The sequence below is a fragment of the Cryptosporidium bovis genome (assembly GCF_009768925.1).
Source record: "Cryptosporidium bovis isolate 45015 chromosome Unknown contig_12, whole genome shotgun sequence".
NCBI classification, from domain to species: domain Eukaryota; phylum Apicomplexa; class Conoidasida; order Eucoccidiorida; family Cryptosporidiidae; genus Cryptosporidium; species Cryptosporidium bovis.
Genome location: NW_027125036.1, coordinates 19,805 through 37,088, shown reverse-complemented (window position 1 = coordinate 37,088; position 17,284 = coordinate 19,805). Strand labels below are relative to the sequence as shown.

At 35.3% G+C, this 17,284-nt stretch overlaps 9 protein-coding genes across 9 annotated transcripts; 4 read left to right on the top strand and 5 right to left on the bottom strand.

The window, feature by feature from the left end:
• Nucleotides 1–25: 25 nt before the first annotated feature.
• On the bottom strand, nt 26–2,875 carry FG379_000483 (oocyst wall 4; the record flags this gene model as incomplete). Its single annotated transcript, XM_067325894.1, has 1 exon — nt 26–2,875. The coding sequence occupies one exon, from the start codon at nt 2,873–2,875 to the stop codon at nt 26–28; it is 2,850 nt and encodes a 949-aa protein (XP_067182734.1).
• A 449-nt stretch (nt 2,876–3,324) lies between these two features.
• FG379_000481 (PWI domain) lies at nt 3,325–4,461 on the bottom strand (the record flags this gene model as incomplete). Its single annotated transcript, XM_067325892.1, has 1 exon — nt 3,325–4,461. One exon carries the CDS (start codon nt 4,459–4,461, stop codon nt 3,325–3,327), a length of 1,137 nt encoding a protein of 378 aa, XP_067182732.1.
• Nucleotides 4,462–4,651: 190 nt separating this feature from the next.
• FG379_000480 (translation initiation factor eIFA) lies at nt 4,652–5,083 on the top strand (the record flags this gene model as incomplete). Its single annotated transcript, XM_067325891.1, has 1 exon — nt 4,652–5,083. The coding sequence occupies one exon, from the start codon at nt 4,652–4,654 to the stop codon at nt 5,081–5,083; it is 432 nt and encodes a 143-aa protein (XP_067182731.1).
• Nucleotides 5,084–5,599: 516 nt separating this feature from the next.
• Nucleotides 5,600–7,549, top strand: FG379_000479 (uncharacterized protein; the record flags this gene model as incomplete). The annotated part of the gene is made up of 1 exon (XM_067325890.1): nt 5,600–7,549. The coding sequence occupies one exon, from the start codon at nt 5,600–5,602 to the stop codon at nt 7,547–7,549; it is 1,950 nt and encodes a 649-aa protein (XP_067182730.1).
• Nucleotides 7,550–8,216: 667 nt separating this feature from the next.
• Nucleotides 8,217–9,353, bottom strand: FG379_000478 (uncharacterized protein; the record flags this gene model as incomplete). The annotated part of the gene is made up of 1 exon (XM_067325889.1): nt 8,217–9,353. The coding sequence occupies one exon, from the start codon at nt 9,351–9,353 to the stop codon at nt 8,217–8,219; it is 1,137 nt and encodes a 378-aa protein (XP_067182729.1).
• Nucleotides 9,354–9,413: 60 nt separating this feature from the next.
• On the bottom strand, nt 9,414–10,169 carry FG379_000477 (uncharacterized protein; the record flags this gene model as incomplete). The annotated part of the gene is made up of 1 exon (XM_067325888.1): nt 9,414–10,169. The coding sequence occupies one exon, from the start codon at nt 10,167–10,169 to the stop codon at nt 9,414–9,416; it is 756 nt and encodes a 251-aa protein (XP_067182728.1).
• Nucleotides 10,170–10,315: 146 nt separating this feature from the next.
• On the bottom strand, nt 10,316–12,121 carry FG379_000476 (kinesin-like protein; the record flags this gene model as incomplete). Its single annotated transcript, XM_067325887.1, has 1 exon — nt 10,316–12,121. One exon carries the CDS (start codon nt 12,119–12,121, stop codon nt 10,316–10,318), a length of 1,806 nt encoding a protein of 601 aa, XP_067182727.1.
• Nucleotides 12,122–12,879: 758 nt separating this feature from the next.
• Nucleotides 12,880–14,099, top strand: FG379_000475 (secreted bacterial type DHHB like methyltransferase involved in ubiquinone menaquinone biosynthesis; the record flags this gene model as incomplete). The annotated part of the gene is made up of 3 exons (XM_067325886.1): nt 12,880–13,587; nt 13,650–13,751; nt 13,893–14,099. The coding sequence occupies 3 exons, from the start codon at nt 12,880–12,882 to the stop codon at nt 14,097–14,099; spliced, it is 1,017 nt and encodes a 338-aa protein (XP_067182726.1).
• A 669-nt stretch (nt 14,100–14,768) lies between these two features.
• On the top strand, nt 14,769–17,264 carry FG379_000474 (uncharacterized protein; the record flags this gene model as incomplete). The annotated part of the gene is made up of 1 exon (XM_067325885.1): nt 14,769–17,264. The coding sequence occupies one exon, from the start codon at nt 14,769–14,771 to the stop codon at nt 17,262–17,264; it is 2,496 nt and encodes an 831-aa protein (XP_067182725.1).
• Between the last annotated feature and the right edge of the window lie 20 nt (nt 17,265–17,284).

The window sequence follows — 17,284 nt, the reverse complement described above, 5'->3', positions numbered from 1 at the left end:
TTCTTATAGATGTCTAACTAAATAACTAACTTGTGTAGTAAAAGTTCGTTCTCACATTTTGCATATACTCGCTTCTTTCCCTCACATCATGAAGTTTGACCTCATATATGCATATTTTATTTACGTCGTCGTATCTATATTCAGGTGGACAACTCGGAGTTGGTTTAATCGTATTCCTCATTTGGCAAAATGTTCCAGTTTTTTCCTTAACTATAGAGTAACCCTTCACGCAACCTATATTTGGTTGAGCGAATTCCTGGGACTGACAATTAAGAGTGTTTGCTATCCAATCAAATCCAGTTGGGCATGTAACTTCTGCAGGTTCTCTTTTATTTCCAAGACATACGGGAGATCCATTTACTGATATTGTAAGGCTCGTGAATGGCGGACATTCCATATTTGGCATTGCCTTCTCTTGATATTCACAAACCATCTCTGCTTCATTGTAAGTATACCCCTTTGTACATACGTTATCTGGTTCCGTAATTCTAGTCTCCACGCACTTTTCATTCAAAAGTACTGTCCCTTCTGGACAGTTTACAATCATTTTGTATCTGCGACCCCAACCAAAGCAAACCATTCCTCTTGTTTTATAACTCCTTATCACTATTGGTGTTTGTGAGCTTAAGCTCTCAAATTGCTGTTTCTGTACTCGCTCTCTGTTCTGATTATTGTACAACCCTCTTTCTCCTTCCATATCTGTATTTCTGTGTCCATGATTAACATAAATATCATTTCCAAGTCCCATACCAACTTGCATATCAGAAAATTGATTGTACCTGCTGCTACCATACTCCTGCAATCTTCTCCCTACCTCTATAAACGGAACGACTGGGCCTCTTCCAGCTCCAGGTGGTGGTATCAAATCTGTTCTGTATGCAAATGATTCTTCTTTTAACTCCAAAAATTGCGGACACTGTAACATATAGTCTTGGTACCACTTCACACATGCATTTTTATTTGTCTGATAATAGTCAGGGGGGCAATAAAATGAAGCGGGAATGTTTTTCTCCAGTACACAGTCATCACCTCGCTGTTCATATCCTTCTGGACACATAATTAAAGGTAGTTGAGCATCTTTTGTCTTGCATGAGTCAGACTCCTCGTCATACTCAGTTCCTTCCGGACATTTTGAATGGGGAGGAACTGTTTTTTCCCTCTCGCAAATCAATGTTGAATTGTTCATTGTAAATGATTCGGGACATTTTGGATCTACTTCACATTTCATTGTCTTTTTGTTCAATGTTGTGCCTTCTGGGCATATAATTTCCTCTGTTTCTTTTTTCACACACATTCCACTCATGATGTCCAAGGTATATCCTTTGGGGCACTCCACCTCGGCAGGTAGTAGCTTTTCTATTACGCACATATTATCACTGTCTGGTTCTATTCCACCTTCACATGTTTTTTTTGGAGTAAAGCTATCATAGTGAGTGCAAATCCCGTCTTTGGATAATTCAAGTCCTGGCGGACACTCCACATGCGGTGTTGTGTACTTTAATATCAAACAAATAATTTCGTCTCCCAATAAAGACTCATTAATGATACCACCACTATTCTTTAGGTCTTTGCTTGAGTCATAAAGCGCCTGATAAAATGTGTCTACTTGTTCTTCCTGTGTATTTTTGTTTATCAAATTGTTGCTCATTTGTTTATTACCATTCGCTCCCGAACTACCTTGGCTAAATTGGCCTGCATTATTTGAAACCGGGATGTAATTTCCAGTTCCGATGTTTACCTTGTTATTGCCGTTTTCATAACTGCTGTTACCATTCCTGCCTGTATTGTTCATATTATGGCTGTTATTGGCATTAGTGCTGCTTTTATAACCATTATTTATATTACTGTTGTTATTGATATTGCTTTTATAGCCATTGCTCATATTGCTGGTGCTCATATCACTACTACTGGAATTAGGTGAATTTCCTCGAGTTGCTTGACCTTTTTTTTGGTTCATTAAACCCAAAGTTGGAATCTCTTGCAAATATCTATGCTGAGTTTCTTCTCTTCGAGTACTTATTCTGTTTAAAAGACTTTTCATGTCAACTAAATCCCTTGACTTAACTGGAATTGCTCCGGGAGGACAGACTTCCAGAGGTTCTACAATGACTCTAGCAACGCAAGCCATTGTTGTTTTGTCTAGTGTGGTTTCTGGGGGACAGTTTAACATTGGTTTATGTTCAATAACCTGCTTACAATTTGAATTGTCATCTAGTGAATAGCCCTCAGAACAACTAAGTGTAGGTGGCTTTGTGTCTATTGTAATACATTCGTCATCTTTTTGAATAGTACCACTCGGACAGCGTATTGATGGGTTCTCAAAGTATTCTGAGGGACAAAAGGCATTGTTTTCTAGAAATTTTGGTGGTTTTCCATTTGGACAGTCAAATCGAGCATCAACCAAATTAACCTTGATGCATTCCAAATTAAAATCTTTTTTTAACACCTCGTAACCATGTGGACATTCTACATTTGCAGGTATAGTCTGTATAAACACACAACTATCACCTACTAAATCAAAGTTTTTAGGACAAATGAGTTTGGGTTGGACTGGTGGCTCCGTCCTTGGAGGAGTAAACATTCCCTTATCATGCACAAACGTCCTCCCACCACTATTAGAATTTATATTTGAACCTAAACCTGCACCTAGAGTTGCGCTTGAACCTGAATTTAAGCCTGACCCTAAACTTAAGCTGTTGCCCGAACCTGCTCCTAAACCTGAAATAGCATCTGCAGTTGGCTGATTTTGACGACTCGTGGCACCGGAGGCCAATATCTTTCCATGAGATGCAGAAATCCCCGGCTTTAGTTCAACATTCCGCACTGCAAGAGAGAATACCAGGTACAGAAGAAATAACCATCTATTTGTATACATGGATGTATTGTATTGTAGAAGAATTTAGAAAAAGACAAAAAATGTTTATCAGGCGAAACCAAAAAATATAAATATTTCAAATAATTATTTTATCTTCTCTCTTAAATTGCAATAACGATAATCAGGGATTAAAGGAATAATTAATAATAATAAGATGATCGCAAGATTGTAAAATTGTACCTAGAAATTATAAATATATATTTGTACATATATATGTACAAATATGTGCATTTTAATATTGCTATTTTTAAATTTTTTAAAAATTACGTGTTGTTTAGGCTAAATTTAAATTTATATCAGATATTTTTCCTGTTTAAATATTGTTTTGAATTTAAGCCTTGTACACTTATGCATGCGTTTCATGCATGCAAATATATACAAATATATAGAAATTGGCGTGGCCGTTATAATCAAATTCAAAGCTGAGCCAGAACAGGAGGGATATACAACTACTTTATTAACTTCTTCTCCTTGAGTTTTTCAAGTGCTATTGACCTTAACTTCTCCTCGGAAGTGGATCTGGTATTGTTGTCGCTATTTCTCCGTCTCATCATTTCAAGAGCCTTCTTTCTCAAAAGCTTTTCTTCTATGTCAATTTGATCAGAATTGGTCAAGTTTTTTCCTCCCTCTGTTTCCTTTTGTTTAACAGTGTTGTCATTATAGTTTGTCCGTGGATTCGAATTTCCTGAACTACAGGTTGAGTGTAGCTGATTAACAACAAAGTCGTTATCTGAAACGTTCTCTATTTTAACGGGAGAGCCACATTCGAAGTACTCCTCACCACGATATTTCTTTTTTGGATAAGAATTATTTTTATAGCTCGAGTTGGAGTTGTCAGAAAAAGGGGATAAAGAACGACTGAATGACCTTGTTCTATATATTCTTTTACCTGCTCTCCCAATTTTCGTCTCCAAGTTATTTATAATATCTCTATTTTCCCTATGGTCTCTATTCTCTCTATTTGCTCCTCTATACTCCCCATATGTCCTGACTTCTCTGCCTTCACCGTGGAATTTTGCAAGATTGTTGTCACGTGAATAATTGTATCTTCTGTCATAATACCTTTTCCTCGGAGATTTTGATCTAAATCTATCGTCCCTGTAGTATCCTTCTCTCGAGTAATAGTCGTTATAATTTCTTCCTCTCACATCCCTTCTGTAGCTGCTTCCATCGCTGTGACCATTGTTCCTGTAACCGTTTCTGCCTCCTCTGCCTCTATTCGGCTTTCTCCCTCTAGGACGAGTGTCATTGTCGTTATTTACATCCAAATCTCTGTTAGAGTTGGAACTGTCTTCAAAATTGCCTTCCAGTGTGATTTTGTAGAGGAAATCCCAAAGTTCGGAAACAAAGTTGTTTGAATGCTCACCTAAAAAACCTTTAACATTTTCCAAAAACTCTTTAGGTGAAATCTGAAACTCTTCATCTGCTGTCGACTTTCTTGTCTTGTATATTAATTGATTCATGCAATAGTCCACAAGTATCTCATCCTCAGATCCAAGAACAGTTCCAACTTTGTCGTGGACCCACTTTCTAACTTTATGAAGAGGTATCCTTGAAAAATCTATTCTTTTTTCACTTATATTCATTATTCAACATTTCTGCCTTCGTTTTAATTTTTATTTTGGCACTTTCGCTCCTAAATCGCGACCCCTATATATTGCTATTTTTTTATCCCCCTGGCGTCGACATTTTTCAAGTATTTTAAAACGAATATAAAATATTATTACTTTAAAATAAAATTGAAAAATATTTAAAAAAACATTGAGAAGCTGAAAAATGCCCAAGAATAAAGGTAAGGGTGGTAAAAATCGTAGGAGAGGAAAGAATGATAGTGAAGGCGATAAAAGAGAACTCGTCTTTAAGGAAGAAGGACAAGAATACGGGCAAGTCCAAAGAATGCTTGGTAATGGAAGACTCGATGCATATTGTTTCGATGGACAAAAGCGTCTTTGTCATATTAGGGGTAAGATGAGGAAGAAAGTTTGGGTAAACCCAGGAGACATTGTCTTGGTTTCTTTAAGAGACTTTCAAGATTCAAAAGGTGACATTATTCTCAAATATACACCAGATGAAGCGAGAGCTCTCAAGTCCAAGGGTGAGATACCAGAAACAACGAAAATTAACGAAGCTGACATATTTGAAGACGGATACGATGAGGTTGGAATTGAATTTGACGAAAATGAAGGTGTAGATATCGAAGATATCTAGTGTTTGCACTCCATGTTCGCATACACAATTATGAATATATATTATGTATACTTGCCATCGGATAGACAGGTGGTATATAGCAACTACTCGTTATAATTATAGGGGAATTTATCGGTTTCAGGATATTTTGTCTAACTCTGTCATCTTTCCCATTTACATGTCTCTTGTTAATGCATTTAATCGCTCCTTTTAAGCTGCAGGCGTTCTGCTCCTGAGTGAGGGTCTGGCCTCGCAAAGTGGTTTAGTACCCAATTACACTCGCCCTCTGTAGCATGATACTAATTCGTCCGAAATTAACTTAATTGAGATACCGCTTTTTGAAAGGTATGATCATGAAAATTCTACTCAAATTTGTGCGTACCTTGAAGCACTCAGGCTGAGGCTTGCCCTTTTGTCTTTTAGGGACACCTGAGGGCGGCAACCATTTTTATAAATTTCAATTTAAATTCCGAAAATAGTGGTTTATTAAGAGAAAAAAGGCATCGTAAGCAATAATAACGAAGATAACGCAAGAGAATGCCAGTAGTATCTGTGAGCATCAGGGCACTTGAGTCACTCTTGAATAGAAAAGTAACAGAGGAATGGTTGGATGACATTTGTTTTCAGTATGGGCTGGAACTTGACGGAACTGAGATAAACGAAAGTAACGGCGACAAATTGGCTAAAATAGAGATACCTGCAAACAGACCGGATATACTTTGTTTAGAGGGATTGGCGATCGCACTGAGGTGCTTTGTTGGTGGTTCGAATCCCCCAAAATACATTCTTACTAATTCAGGTGAAAGAGAGAAGATGATAGTCAAGAAACCAATATCTGACATTCGACCCTTTGTTTTGTGTGCAATACTTAGGGATATTGAATTCAATGAAGATAACTATAGGAGTTTTATCGATTTTCAAGAGAAACTACACCACAATATATGCAGAAAGAGATCTCTTGTATCAATAGGTACGCATGATTTAAATAAAATAAAGGGGCCCTTTTACTATGATGCAAAGTCACATGATAGTATTAACTTTGTTCCTTTGGTTGGAGATAAAGAATTAAACGGAACTCAATTACTAGAGTTTCTCGGTAAACACCAACAACTAAGACACTATGTTCCTCTAGTTACTCCTTTTGAACTTTTGCCTGTAGTTACAGACAGCAATGGAACAGTATTGTCTGTACCACCATTAATAAATGGCAATCACAGTAAAATAACACTTGAAACAAAAGATGTTTTTATAGAAGTAACTGCTACGGACTACAACAGAGCACATATTGTTTTAAACCAAATAGTTTCTTCCTTTTCTTTATATTGCAAGAAACAATTTGAGATTGAACCAGTTATAGTTGAGTATGAGCATAATGTATATCCTCCACATCCACACAAATACAAAACCCTTGGAAACGGGAATTATGAGGTTGTAACTCCCTGTATCGATGACATACTATTTGATGTGAATGTGAATGATGCTTCTAAATTGCTCGGAATAACACCACCACTTGATGTCGAAACCACGAAATTAATTTTGAAGAAGATGATGATTTCTTCGGAAATCAACAACGATAAGGGCGAAGAAACTTTGAGATGTAGCGTTCCAATTAACAGATCTGACGTTTTGCATCCGGTGGACCTTTTTGAAGATATCGGAATATCATATGGATACAATAAAATTGTCGAGAGAAGACTTGACTTCTGTGAACTAGATAAATTAAATCTCGGAGTTGAAATAGTGAAACGAGAGCTCTCAATTGAGGGAATATCAGAGGCACAAAACTGGGCACTTTGTAAGCACTCTGATTGCTTTGAATATTTGCTCAGACAGGAAGATTTTAAATTAGCAAATTCTCCCATTGATTTCATAGGTTACAACCTGAATTATCCAGCAGCAGTTTTGAAGAATGCAAAAACAAGCGAATTTGAGATAGTCAGAACAACACTTATCCAATCACTGCTTAAAACAATGGAGTCAAACAAAAGTTTGCCACTCCCACAAAGGGTATTTGAAGTTGGGGATGTTGTTACTTTGGATAACAGCGCTCCGTCTGGATCCAGAAATGATAAAAGGGTCTCCATTGCATACAGCAACGCTTCTGGAAGCGGATTGGAGGAAATACACGGGTTTTTAGACCATCTTCTGGGGAAACTTGGACTTATTGCCAGATACTCTGTCGAGGACGTCAATTCAATACACCCTAATTATATTGGGATGTATTATTTAAAGGAAATTCATGACCCTACATTCTTACCTACAAGGTGTGTTCAAATTGTTATTCAGAAACTTGAGTTTGATTACAATATACACAAATTCGATCTTGAAAAGACATATTCAAACAAGGAAATCCCCATTGGTATTATGGGAGTTGTGCACCCAAATGTGTTGAATAACTTTAACCTCACACTTCCAACTAGCATTTTGGAAATTAGACTGGAACCTATTTTCGAATGGTGGCCAGAAACGTTATTTTACAATGAATAGCTCGTTTTTTTTCAAACAGTGTTTGATTGAGATCAACAGCTTCACCGAGATAAAACGACAAATAGAAATTCTTATATTGATACCTATACTAATCATAATTTTTGGCTTATAGTTTCTATGCACTATCTGTGGTCTGAGATGGTAAACACCTGTTCTATTTCGCTTTTGATTAATTCTGCCTCCTTCGTACAATTACGCAAACCTAGAGAATCACACACAAAATTTATGTCAGAAACTATGTTATATATCCCACTAACTGCCTCTGAAGCAGAATTGTAAAGTTCTGATTTCAATTCATTTCTGATATTCTCACTTACTTCATCTTGTATACATTTTTTCTCTAATTCAAGGAGGTCATGGCGCCACTCGTATTTTTGTGACAGATCAACATAGTTCCTCCAGCAAACAGGCAATTTGAAATAACAGAAGCTTTTATAAAGTGTATTTAGAGACCATGGCAAAAAAATGAGTATGTTAGTAAAAACGCATACATAAAAGAGCGTCAACTTCCGATTTTTATTTCTTTTTTGCTTCATTTTATACTTTGAATTAATAAAATGGAACAAGAAGATTCAGAAACATATGATATATACTATATACTTACCCACACATTTTTGTCTGAATAAACAATTATAGCGTATTTGTATAAATTGCGGGCCGGGATAAATTACTCAACAGCCAGGAATCCCATTTTAATGTCATTTTGCAACTCAAGAAATTCCTCTTCCGAAACTGGTTCCATTCCCCTTGTGATTCTTTTTGTGTTAAAGATGTGCCAGTCAGAACGAAAATGTTGTTTGAAGGAGCTAAGATCGTCAAACTCTATACTACATTTGTGGCAGGATCTGCTACCAGATTTGTTCTTGTTCATATCAATTTCGGATATAGACTTTGATAGAATTCGTTTCTCAATGTATTGTGAGTCATTCTCAGTTTTGCTTGCTTCTTTGGTCTCCCTAAAATTTGTTTTTGGGGGTGATTCGCCATTAACATTTTCAGGTTCGTAACTATTACTAAGCATAACTCTATTTGCATAGCAGTTTGCATTTTTTTTTCTAAAATCGTTGTTATTGTTATTTCCGCATTCTGATTTTTTAATGTTCGAGTCCAAGAGCAATACTTTGCATTTCATTTTCTCAATTTCCCTATAGTGCTTTGGATCGCATAAAAATGTAATGGAAAACTGAGGACTGTCTTCTATTGAAATGGGGGATATGTTAAATTTGCTAAGTTTTTCCATTATATATTCCTTTTCATCTACTTCGGTAGTAACCTTGAGCATCATTCTAACTCTCTCAATTTGGTCAGGTATGCGTTTTTTAAGCAATTCAAAAGCCCTAAGTGATTGCTCCTTAGTGCTTTTGTTTAAAGAGACAGAAAACCCAGATCCCCTTAGTTCCAACTCAATGTTTTTAGCTGATAGTGGTAGGTTATTCTTAGGATTAATTACCATCTGACTAACCATATTACAAATGTCAGTATATTTTTTTTCCAACATATATAATCTTTCCGTTTCTGATACCTGTATTTCGCCCTTATTCAAAATAATTTTGCATATTTTATCTACATCTGTTGAACCAAATACCGAAGATATGTCCTCCACTGAGGCAACCAAACCCTTTGATACATTTGTAAATATCGATCTTATCTGGAGTACCTCGTCCAAATCCCATTCTACCCCGCTCCTCCAGTTCAGTATTTTGTTCTTGTAACACGCAACCTCAAACCTCTTTCCGTGAGACTTATATCTAACAACAGCAACATTTGTGAGTTTTATTTGGCTTGAGGGCTGAAATAGTGACATAGCTTAAAGTAGCTAAAGTGAAAATCAAAACCGGCGCCATCAAGTGATGCTATTATATAACTAACGAGAAATTGATGTGATACAATTATTTGTGCTTGAGTTATAATGGCTTCCAATAAGTTTTGTTTTCTCCTTAATTTTTGATACTATTCTATGACCCAAGCAAGAATCGATGTATTCCTTCTCCAAACTACATATAACCCTTCTAAGTTTGCAGCTGTTCACTGAATTAACAATCATCCCGAATGAAGTACCAATCAACATAATAATGTCTATGACCATACAAATCTCCGCATTTCTTCCAATAGGGGCTCCGATTCTGTGGCTGTTTATAACCGTGGTGGACCTTTCAACCAACATAAATAGCGAGAACATTGAAAAAAGAGTATTAATAAAAATAAACAATTTATTTGAATAGTCATGACGTGTAGAGAAACAGTAAATTGGGAATGAAGATATAAAGTAAAACAGAAACAAAAAGTTCCAATAACGACCATTAAAAATTCCAATGGTCAGGCCTAAACACTTTAAACTTACACCAATTGTGCTCAGTAATAGTGATCTCTCAATATGAAACAATAGAGATCTGTTTTTCATGTTTTTTGTTGTTGATTTTATTCCATCAAGTATATTGTTATCGCATTCATTTGAGTGAAAACTACTCTTTACCTCGTATTTACTTCCAAAGTCGTTTACATTCACCTCCAAGTCGATTTCTCTAGTGGAGGAGAGCGTCTCAAGGCCACTAAACAAAGAAGAAGTAGTTCTGAATCCATCAAACCCCTCCCCAAAGTGAGCTAATTTACCTTCATTCATAATAATCTTAAAATATATATGCTAAAATACAGTAGTTCACAACTAATAATATCCTAATTAATAGTTCAAATGATGCGCTCAATTACCTGACTTATAAAGCTCGAATTCTAGTATAATGATCCCAAAATTTGTGTGGGTGTAAAGAGTCATTCTTGTATACCTATTACATCCATCACAGATATAATCTCCTCTATTTCAGCCAGTTCTTTTTGCAAACTTGTGAGTGATTCAGTTTTTTTAGAAACTAGACCTTTCAATTCACGGATATACTCACATGAGCTCTTCCTAGTGTAACTCTGTTTTAGAAGGTTCTTTAGAATGAGTGATTCCTCTTTAAGGCACTCACACAGTATTCCTAGATGCGTCGCATGGTTTGATGCTAGTTCTTCTTGTTTCTTTATGAAATATTCACCCAAGTATTTTTTGAGTTTAATCAAATCATTTTCAGGTATTGTATCAGTATTAACTATACCAATTCCCGGAATATTAAATATGCTGCTTCTTCCAAATACCTGCCTTATTTGTGGAGACTGCGAATCTGTTGTTGCTGAAACGTCATTATTTGCCGCATTGTTAGCATACAAGACATTGTCTGCATTCTCAGATGCCGTATTATATCTTGCAATTGTTGGACTAATTTCAAATTCATCCTCCCTGTATTCAGGGTCCACATTTGATTCTTCAAATTCTTCCTCTGTGCAGGATCTTGGACTGTTGTTGCTTGAGGAAGTATCTTTTTTGTACAGACTTGCAGGTGCCGTTGACTTCCTGATTAATTGAATCTTTGAATTGCTCTTTTCTCCACAAAAAGTCTCCGTTCTATGAATGGATTTCTTTCTAAGCTCCTTTACTCTGTGAGCATACCTCAAGGTGTTCAGTGTCTGCTCCGAACACGAGTAACAAGGGCCTATATTTGCGATCATCACTGAGTGGGCATTCCCCACAAAAACGTCCTTTAATACCTTTGTTAGTTCCGATTGTCTGAATGGAATATGACTCGTCTGTTGATCATGAAGTGCACGAATGCACTCTTTCAAAGCCAGTAATGAGCGATTTATTCCTGCACCATCCTGTTGTGTTTGTCTGGTACTATGAACCGTATCTGCACCCCTTTCACTTCCCGCCAAATCGATGAATACCATTTTCCCATATGTTATAAATTTAGGTGAGTTAGGAGAATGCAGTGCAGTTTCTTTGATTGAGGAGAATATTCTTGATCTTATTTCAATTTGGAGAATGGCATGTGACCTTGAGGACATATCGTTCATGCTATTCTGTGCGGTCCTTCTATATTCAAGTCCCTTGCTTATAATTGCCAATAGGTCCCTTCTTGTTTTGATCAATCTCTCTGTCAGGTCCTTGACTATTACCTCACGCTTACTATTCTCCATTGCGTTTACCAGCTTCTGGTTGTTAAGTAAGTCATATAGCTTATCGCAATATATCTCAAAAAAAGATACATAAACCTCCTTATCTTTATGCTCTGACTGCTCAAGCAGTTCAAATATATTATTTACTGCGAGCTCGAATATCCCAAGCTCATGCTCAGTCTGTCCCTCTGCATTGCTTGAGCATGCAGTATTTTCGCTTCCCATCATTGTGTAGGTTTTTCCACTGCCAGTTTGACCGTAGGCAAAACAGGAACATTTGAAACCAGGAGTGAATATATTTTCAGTAAGTGGTTGGATTATATCTTCATATAACTCTCTATTTTTTACATTTTCTCCGTAAACACGGTCAAAGGTGTATGAGTGTTTATCTATGTATTTAGTACAGTCAACTTTTGTTTTTAACTCGTGTACGTATATTGTGTTCTCATCCCTCACTGCCTCTACAACATCTATATCATTTCTGGCTATTTCGCTTTCTGTGAGTGGTCTTTTTCTTACAACTACAGTAATTTTCGTTCTATTGGTCTTAACCTTAGATGATCCTGGACGAGGTTGGCTCATGTTAATTCTTGATACTCAACTCCGATCGCAAATCGGTATTCATCAGTATAAATAAATGCAGTTTTAACAAAATAATTTCACTCACTTGAATGTTAGCGGTTAATTTTTCACCTACTTTTGCTTGTTCTACTCATCCAATATTTACATTAATATTTTTTATAGACACATAATTGGACGTATTGTGAGGTAGTTTTTTGTTCTTCGTTTTTTTTTCGCGGGAAATAATTACAAATTATGTATAACTTATAAGGCCTAACTTGTCTTTTTTTGTCAGGTTTGCAAACAGTTTAATGACAATATTGGAAAAAAATCAAATATAGAAATACACGAAAATTGATACAATTTGTGAGCTTGTTAGAAACAGTGCTAGAAAATTTATTGGCACTTCCCCGTTGTTTGTCTATCCCACAGGAAGAACATGGGAAAATAATGTATTATTAACAGGTGGTAGATTGTTTTGACTTTTTATTATATTATATGTATTGGTTGTACAAATTAATTAGTGTTTTCAATATTGCACATTCTCGATAGTATTAGTTGATATTTAATGTGTATTAACCCAATTATTTTAGTAAAATCTTAACACAAATTTAATATAAAAACCGAACATAAATTTATATATTTAATCCCGGTTGAGGGTTAGTCGCTCGAATTCTCTTTTTTCACGAGGGTGAAACTAGTTGAAAGATTTTTTAAAATTTGAATATATTTCCGGATTAGTTGAGCACTTTTGTGTTTTATAGTTAAAGACTAACACAATGAAACTAGTAGGTATAATAGATTACTTCTTATCTTATTTGTGGATAACCTATTGGCACTTAAAATCTGTACTAAACATAGCACCTCTATTTTGGAGGTTTTGCTACAACACCTGCAACTCTTTGTTTACCAGATTGCAACACACCAATAATATTGATGTGTCATTTATGAACTACGGATATGCAACTAGAGTCCCACACTCGCCTCCGGAGAATTCAGAACTGGACAAGTTTATTGAGTCCAAGCAAGATAAACTTAAAAAAGACTCACCTTTAAACTTTAATGAAGTTTGGAATTCAGTTCAACTATATGCAGCAGTGTTATCAACTTATGAAGGCGACCTGAAGGGAAAGTCAATTCTCGAAGTTGGTTGTGGGAGAGGTGGTGGATCTGTTGTAGTTTGTTCTGCAGCAGAACCAAAATCTTATGCAGGTATTGACATCAGCGATCAGGGAATTGAGATATGCAGACAAATATATAGAAACGACCTGATACCAGCCGGAAATAAGGTTTTTTACGTTGGAAGCAGCATGGAATTGGAGAATTATTTTGCTCCAGAATCTTTTGACGTAGTTTTGAATGTTGAATCAGCGCACTGTTACCCTAATTTTGATAAATTTCTAAGAGGAGTGTTTGATCTATTGAAACCAGGAGGAATGCTGCTTTTTGCAGATATTTCTCCTACTATTGCTTGGCCTGACATCAAGGTGTGTTTAACTGACAACTTAGTTTGTTCTCGATTAAAACTAATTTGTTTTCTTTTTTTCAGGACACAATTACGAGCACTGGGTTCCAAATAGTAAAACAATACAACATCACAACCAACGTTATACATTCCCTGAAGACGGAAGTAGAACCGTTTTTGTCAAAGGTAAGTTAACAGCGGTATCGAGCTTGTGACGTCAAGCATTAAAACAACATATAAATATGATCGCATACAAATATGCTAATGTGTGAATACATACATACACAACACCAATAACTATTATCTACATTTCATTCCTTAATGCAGATAAACTCGAAGAGTTCCTCAAGCTATATTGGAAGGATGTTGATGTGGCTTGTGAATAGTCAGACAGTAAGAGTTCCACTAAATGCAATGATTAAGGGAGAGGGGCAGTACCAAATTGTTTCAAGCAGGAAACCACTTCAGTTTAACAAGCAAACAAGCAATTTGGAAGGGCGACAAACACTAACACACAGAAACGTCTCATCCTAGCTTCCCACAGTTTTGGTCCCTACATTCGGCATTGAATATTCCTATTTAATACTAAATACCTTTTAAATTAGCAAGTTTTTTTTATTAGAATAGATTAAGCACTTTTTTCCTCTTTTACCGGGTTGATAACTTGAACTATAACAATTACATTTTTTGCCGCGTAATCTTTATATTTTTTTGTGTATTCAAACTGCTAGTAAATCTATTAATACTGAATTTGAATTGAATAATGCAAACATTCGCCTGCATCCCTGTAGCAAGATAAATTTCAACTTGGAACATATGATTAAGTTGAAGAACACTTTTAGGAGGAGTCAAGAAGGCGTTAAAATCCAAGATATTTTTAATAAAATCAAGAATGAGACCGAGTTGAGTCACAAACAAATCAAGAATTTCTATATTACATTCAAGTCTAATTCAGAAAATGGTAAGTTTTTTTTATTCTTTCTGTGACTTGAGTTCGTATGTTCCCACTTTTTACTTTATTTCACTTTTCAACTATTACACAAAAATAAAAACTCGAACAAAATAATAGTTGCATTATTGTTTACAAAGAGTTGATGAGGATAAAGTAAAATGAGAAGTTCACAAGAATTGTGGTTTCCCCAATCTCATCTCTTATTCCGTTTATAACTACAACACTTTTTTTCTTTCTTTATTTTAGGAGTGATGACCATAAAGAAGTTCAGAATTCTGTTGGGGTTGTTGAATGATGGTTTGCTTTCCCAAATGATATTCAATGCAATGGACCTGAACAATGATAGAGTATTAGATTTTTACGAATTTGGGAGATCCCTAGGGGTAATGATTTCGAATAATTTTGATGAGAAAGCAAAATTTTCATTCAGAGTTATATTAGGAAATGAATATGAGTCAATTGAAAGTGGTATAACACTTCAAAGACTTATAGCGTCTATAAGAGCAATCGAAAGTGCAAGGTACACACTTGTAGGGCCTCATATATTAACTTTTTCAGATCAGGAGATTAAATACCTCTTTGATAGTTACTCTACTTTGCATGATAATGAACAAGAAAAGAAGATATACTTCGAAGAATACAAATGTGCAATTCAGGAGTCTCCGGATTTTCTCTCTTTTTTTGGAATTATAACTTCTAGTATGTCAGAATTGCCTGAGTTTGACTCTGATTGTGGTAATTTTTCAATATTTGATGCCTTTAAATACGAAAACAAGGCTTTAGAAGAGAATGTTGAAGCGAATGAGATAAGTGAGAGAGGCGTATTAAACGAGATTAAAGTTCAAACATATACCCTTCTAGAGGATATTAAAAATGTAAGACAGGAAATAAAAAATTCTCTGAGTACTTTAGATGCGTTTATAGTGAATGCAACACAAGATAAAGAGTTAAATTTTGTTTATTCAAAAAACCCTAATTTAAACAACAATGCGTTTTATACAGGAAAACAAGGCAGATATAGTTACCAGAAGAAGCCAGTCTGCGATTTAATGAATCAGCTTTTATCTTTAAAAGTATCACTTGAAGATAATGTTGAGGTTTTTGATTCAATTTACAAAAAAAATCTGAATAATATGCAATACAAAACATATACTCACTTAGTAATGAATAAAAATAATATTAAAGATTTGTCCATAAAGAGAATACAGAATAGAAAAAAGATGTACATTAACAAAGGGAATGCAGCACCAAATGTAAAGCGTATATCTGCTACTGAGATAATTAAGAAAACATTTTTGCACAAAACAAGCAGTAAATTTGAGAGTAATTCATTCAACTATAACCCAAATAAGAGAAAAAGGCGATCAATTATTGATATTTACAGGAAGAAGGGAAGAATGAATAGTGGATATCAGGGAAACAAGAGTAAGTCCCTAAATAGTATGGATCTAAACGTTACAAAGCCCAAAACATCCGTTCAAAAAAAACAAACAAATAATAGTGTAGACAAGGATTCATCTTCCATTAGAAATGTTAATTTATCAAGTGTATCAAGAGTAAAAGGATACATTGTATATATAGGACACGAAAGTTGGAATAATGTTTTAAACATGATGATAGGCATGAGACTAGCAATAGGTAGAGTATATTCGGAGCCAAATCGTCAGGTTGCCGATTACGACTTCATAATGAAAGAAAAGTTTTTCATTATTCCAAGAACTTCCAATTCTTTTCATACTAAACACAATTTAATGCTACAAAAGTCTAATGATATAAGGAGTTACTCAAAACCTGTTCAATTCATAGACTACAGTCCGATGGTTTTTAGAAAAATAAGGGAGATATGCAAAATTTCTCCTGAGTCATACATAAGAAGTGTAGGGCCAGAGCAACTTCTTGGAAACATGGTATTGGGAAATCTTTCATCTATGAACGAATTGTGTAGTGAAGGAAAGTCGGGAGCATTTTTTTACTATACTACAGATGGAAGATTTGTGATTAAAACTGTTGAGAAAAAGACTGTACTCTTTTTTAGAAGCATATTGAATAGTTATTATTCCCATATAGAAAACAACCCTAATAGTCTTATTACAAGGATATACGGTCTCCACGCACTCAGGCTTAAAAAACCACTTTTTGGATCAATTAGTTCCCTAAAGTGTCAAGTTCCAAACAATCACCCACCAATCATGACTAAAAACAAGATTCATAAAATATTCTTTATCGTAATGGAGAACATATTCCACACACCAGTAGAGATAAACAGAAGATATGATATAAAGGGCAGCTTAATAGGGAGGTCTACTCCCCTAATACTACAATCTGATAAAACAATCGCGTTAAAGGAGTTAGATATGAAGAATAACGGCGAAATGTTAAGCATAGACGAAGATACCCAAAAGAGTCTCTTATTACAGCTAGAGTCAGACTGCGAATTCTTTAAATTTTACAATATTATGGATTATTCCTTGTTAATAGGAATACACGACGTTGAAAGCGATGTTCAGGATATCAAATCAATAATTGAAAACAACTGTGGAAGGAAATTCGTTGGAATTTTGTCAAAGGATCACAAAAGAGTTTACTATTTGGGATTCATTGACTTTTTTTCAACCTGGAACACAGTTAAAAAACTTGAGAGAATATATAAAATGATTACAATAGGAACTTCAACAAAGATATCCGCCGTCCCTCCAAATTTGTATGCGTCACGGTTCTTAAAATTCATAAAGTCTAGAATATGTTGAGGCCTGCTACAGTTATGCCA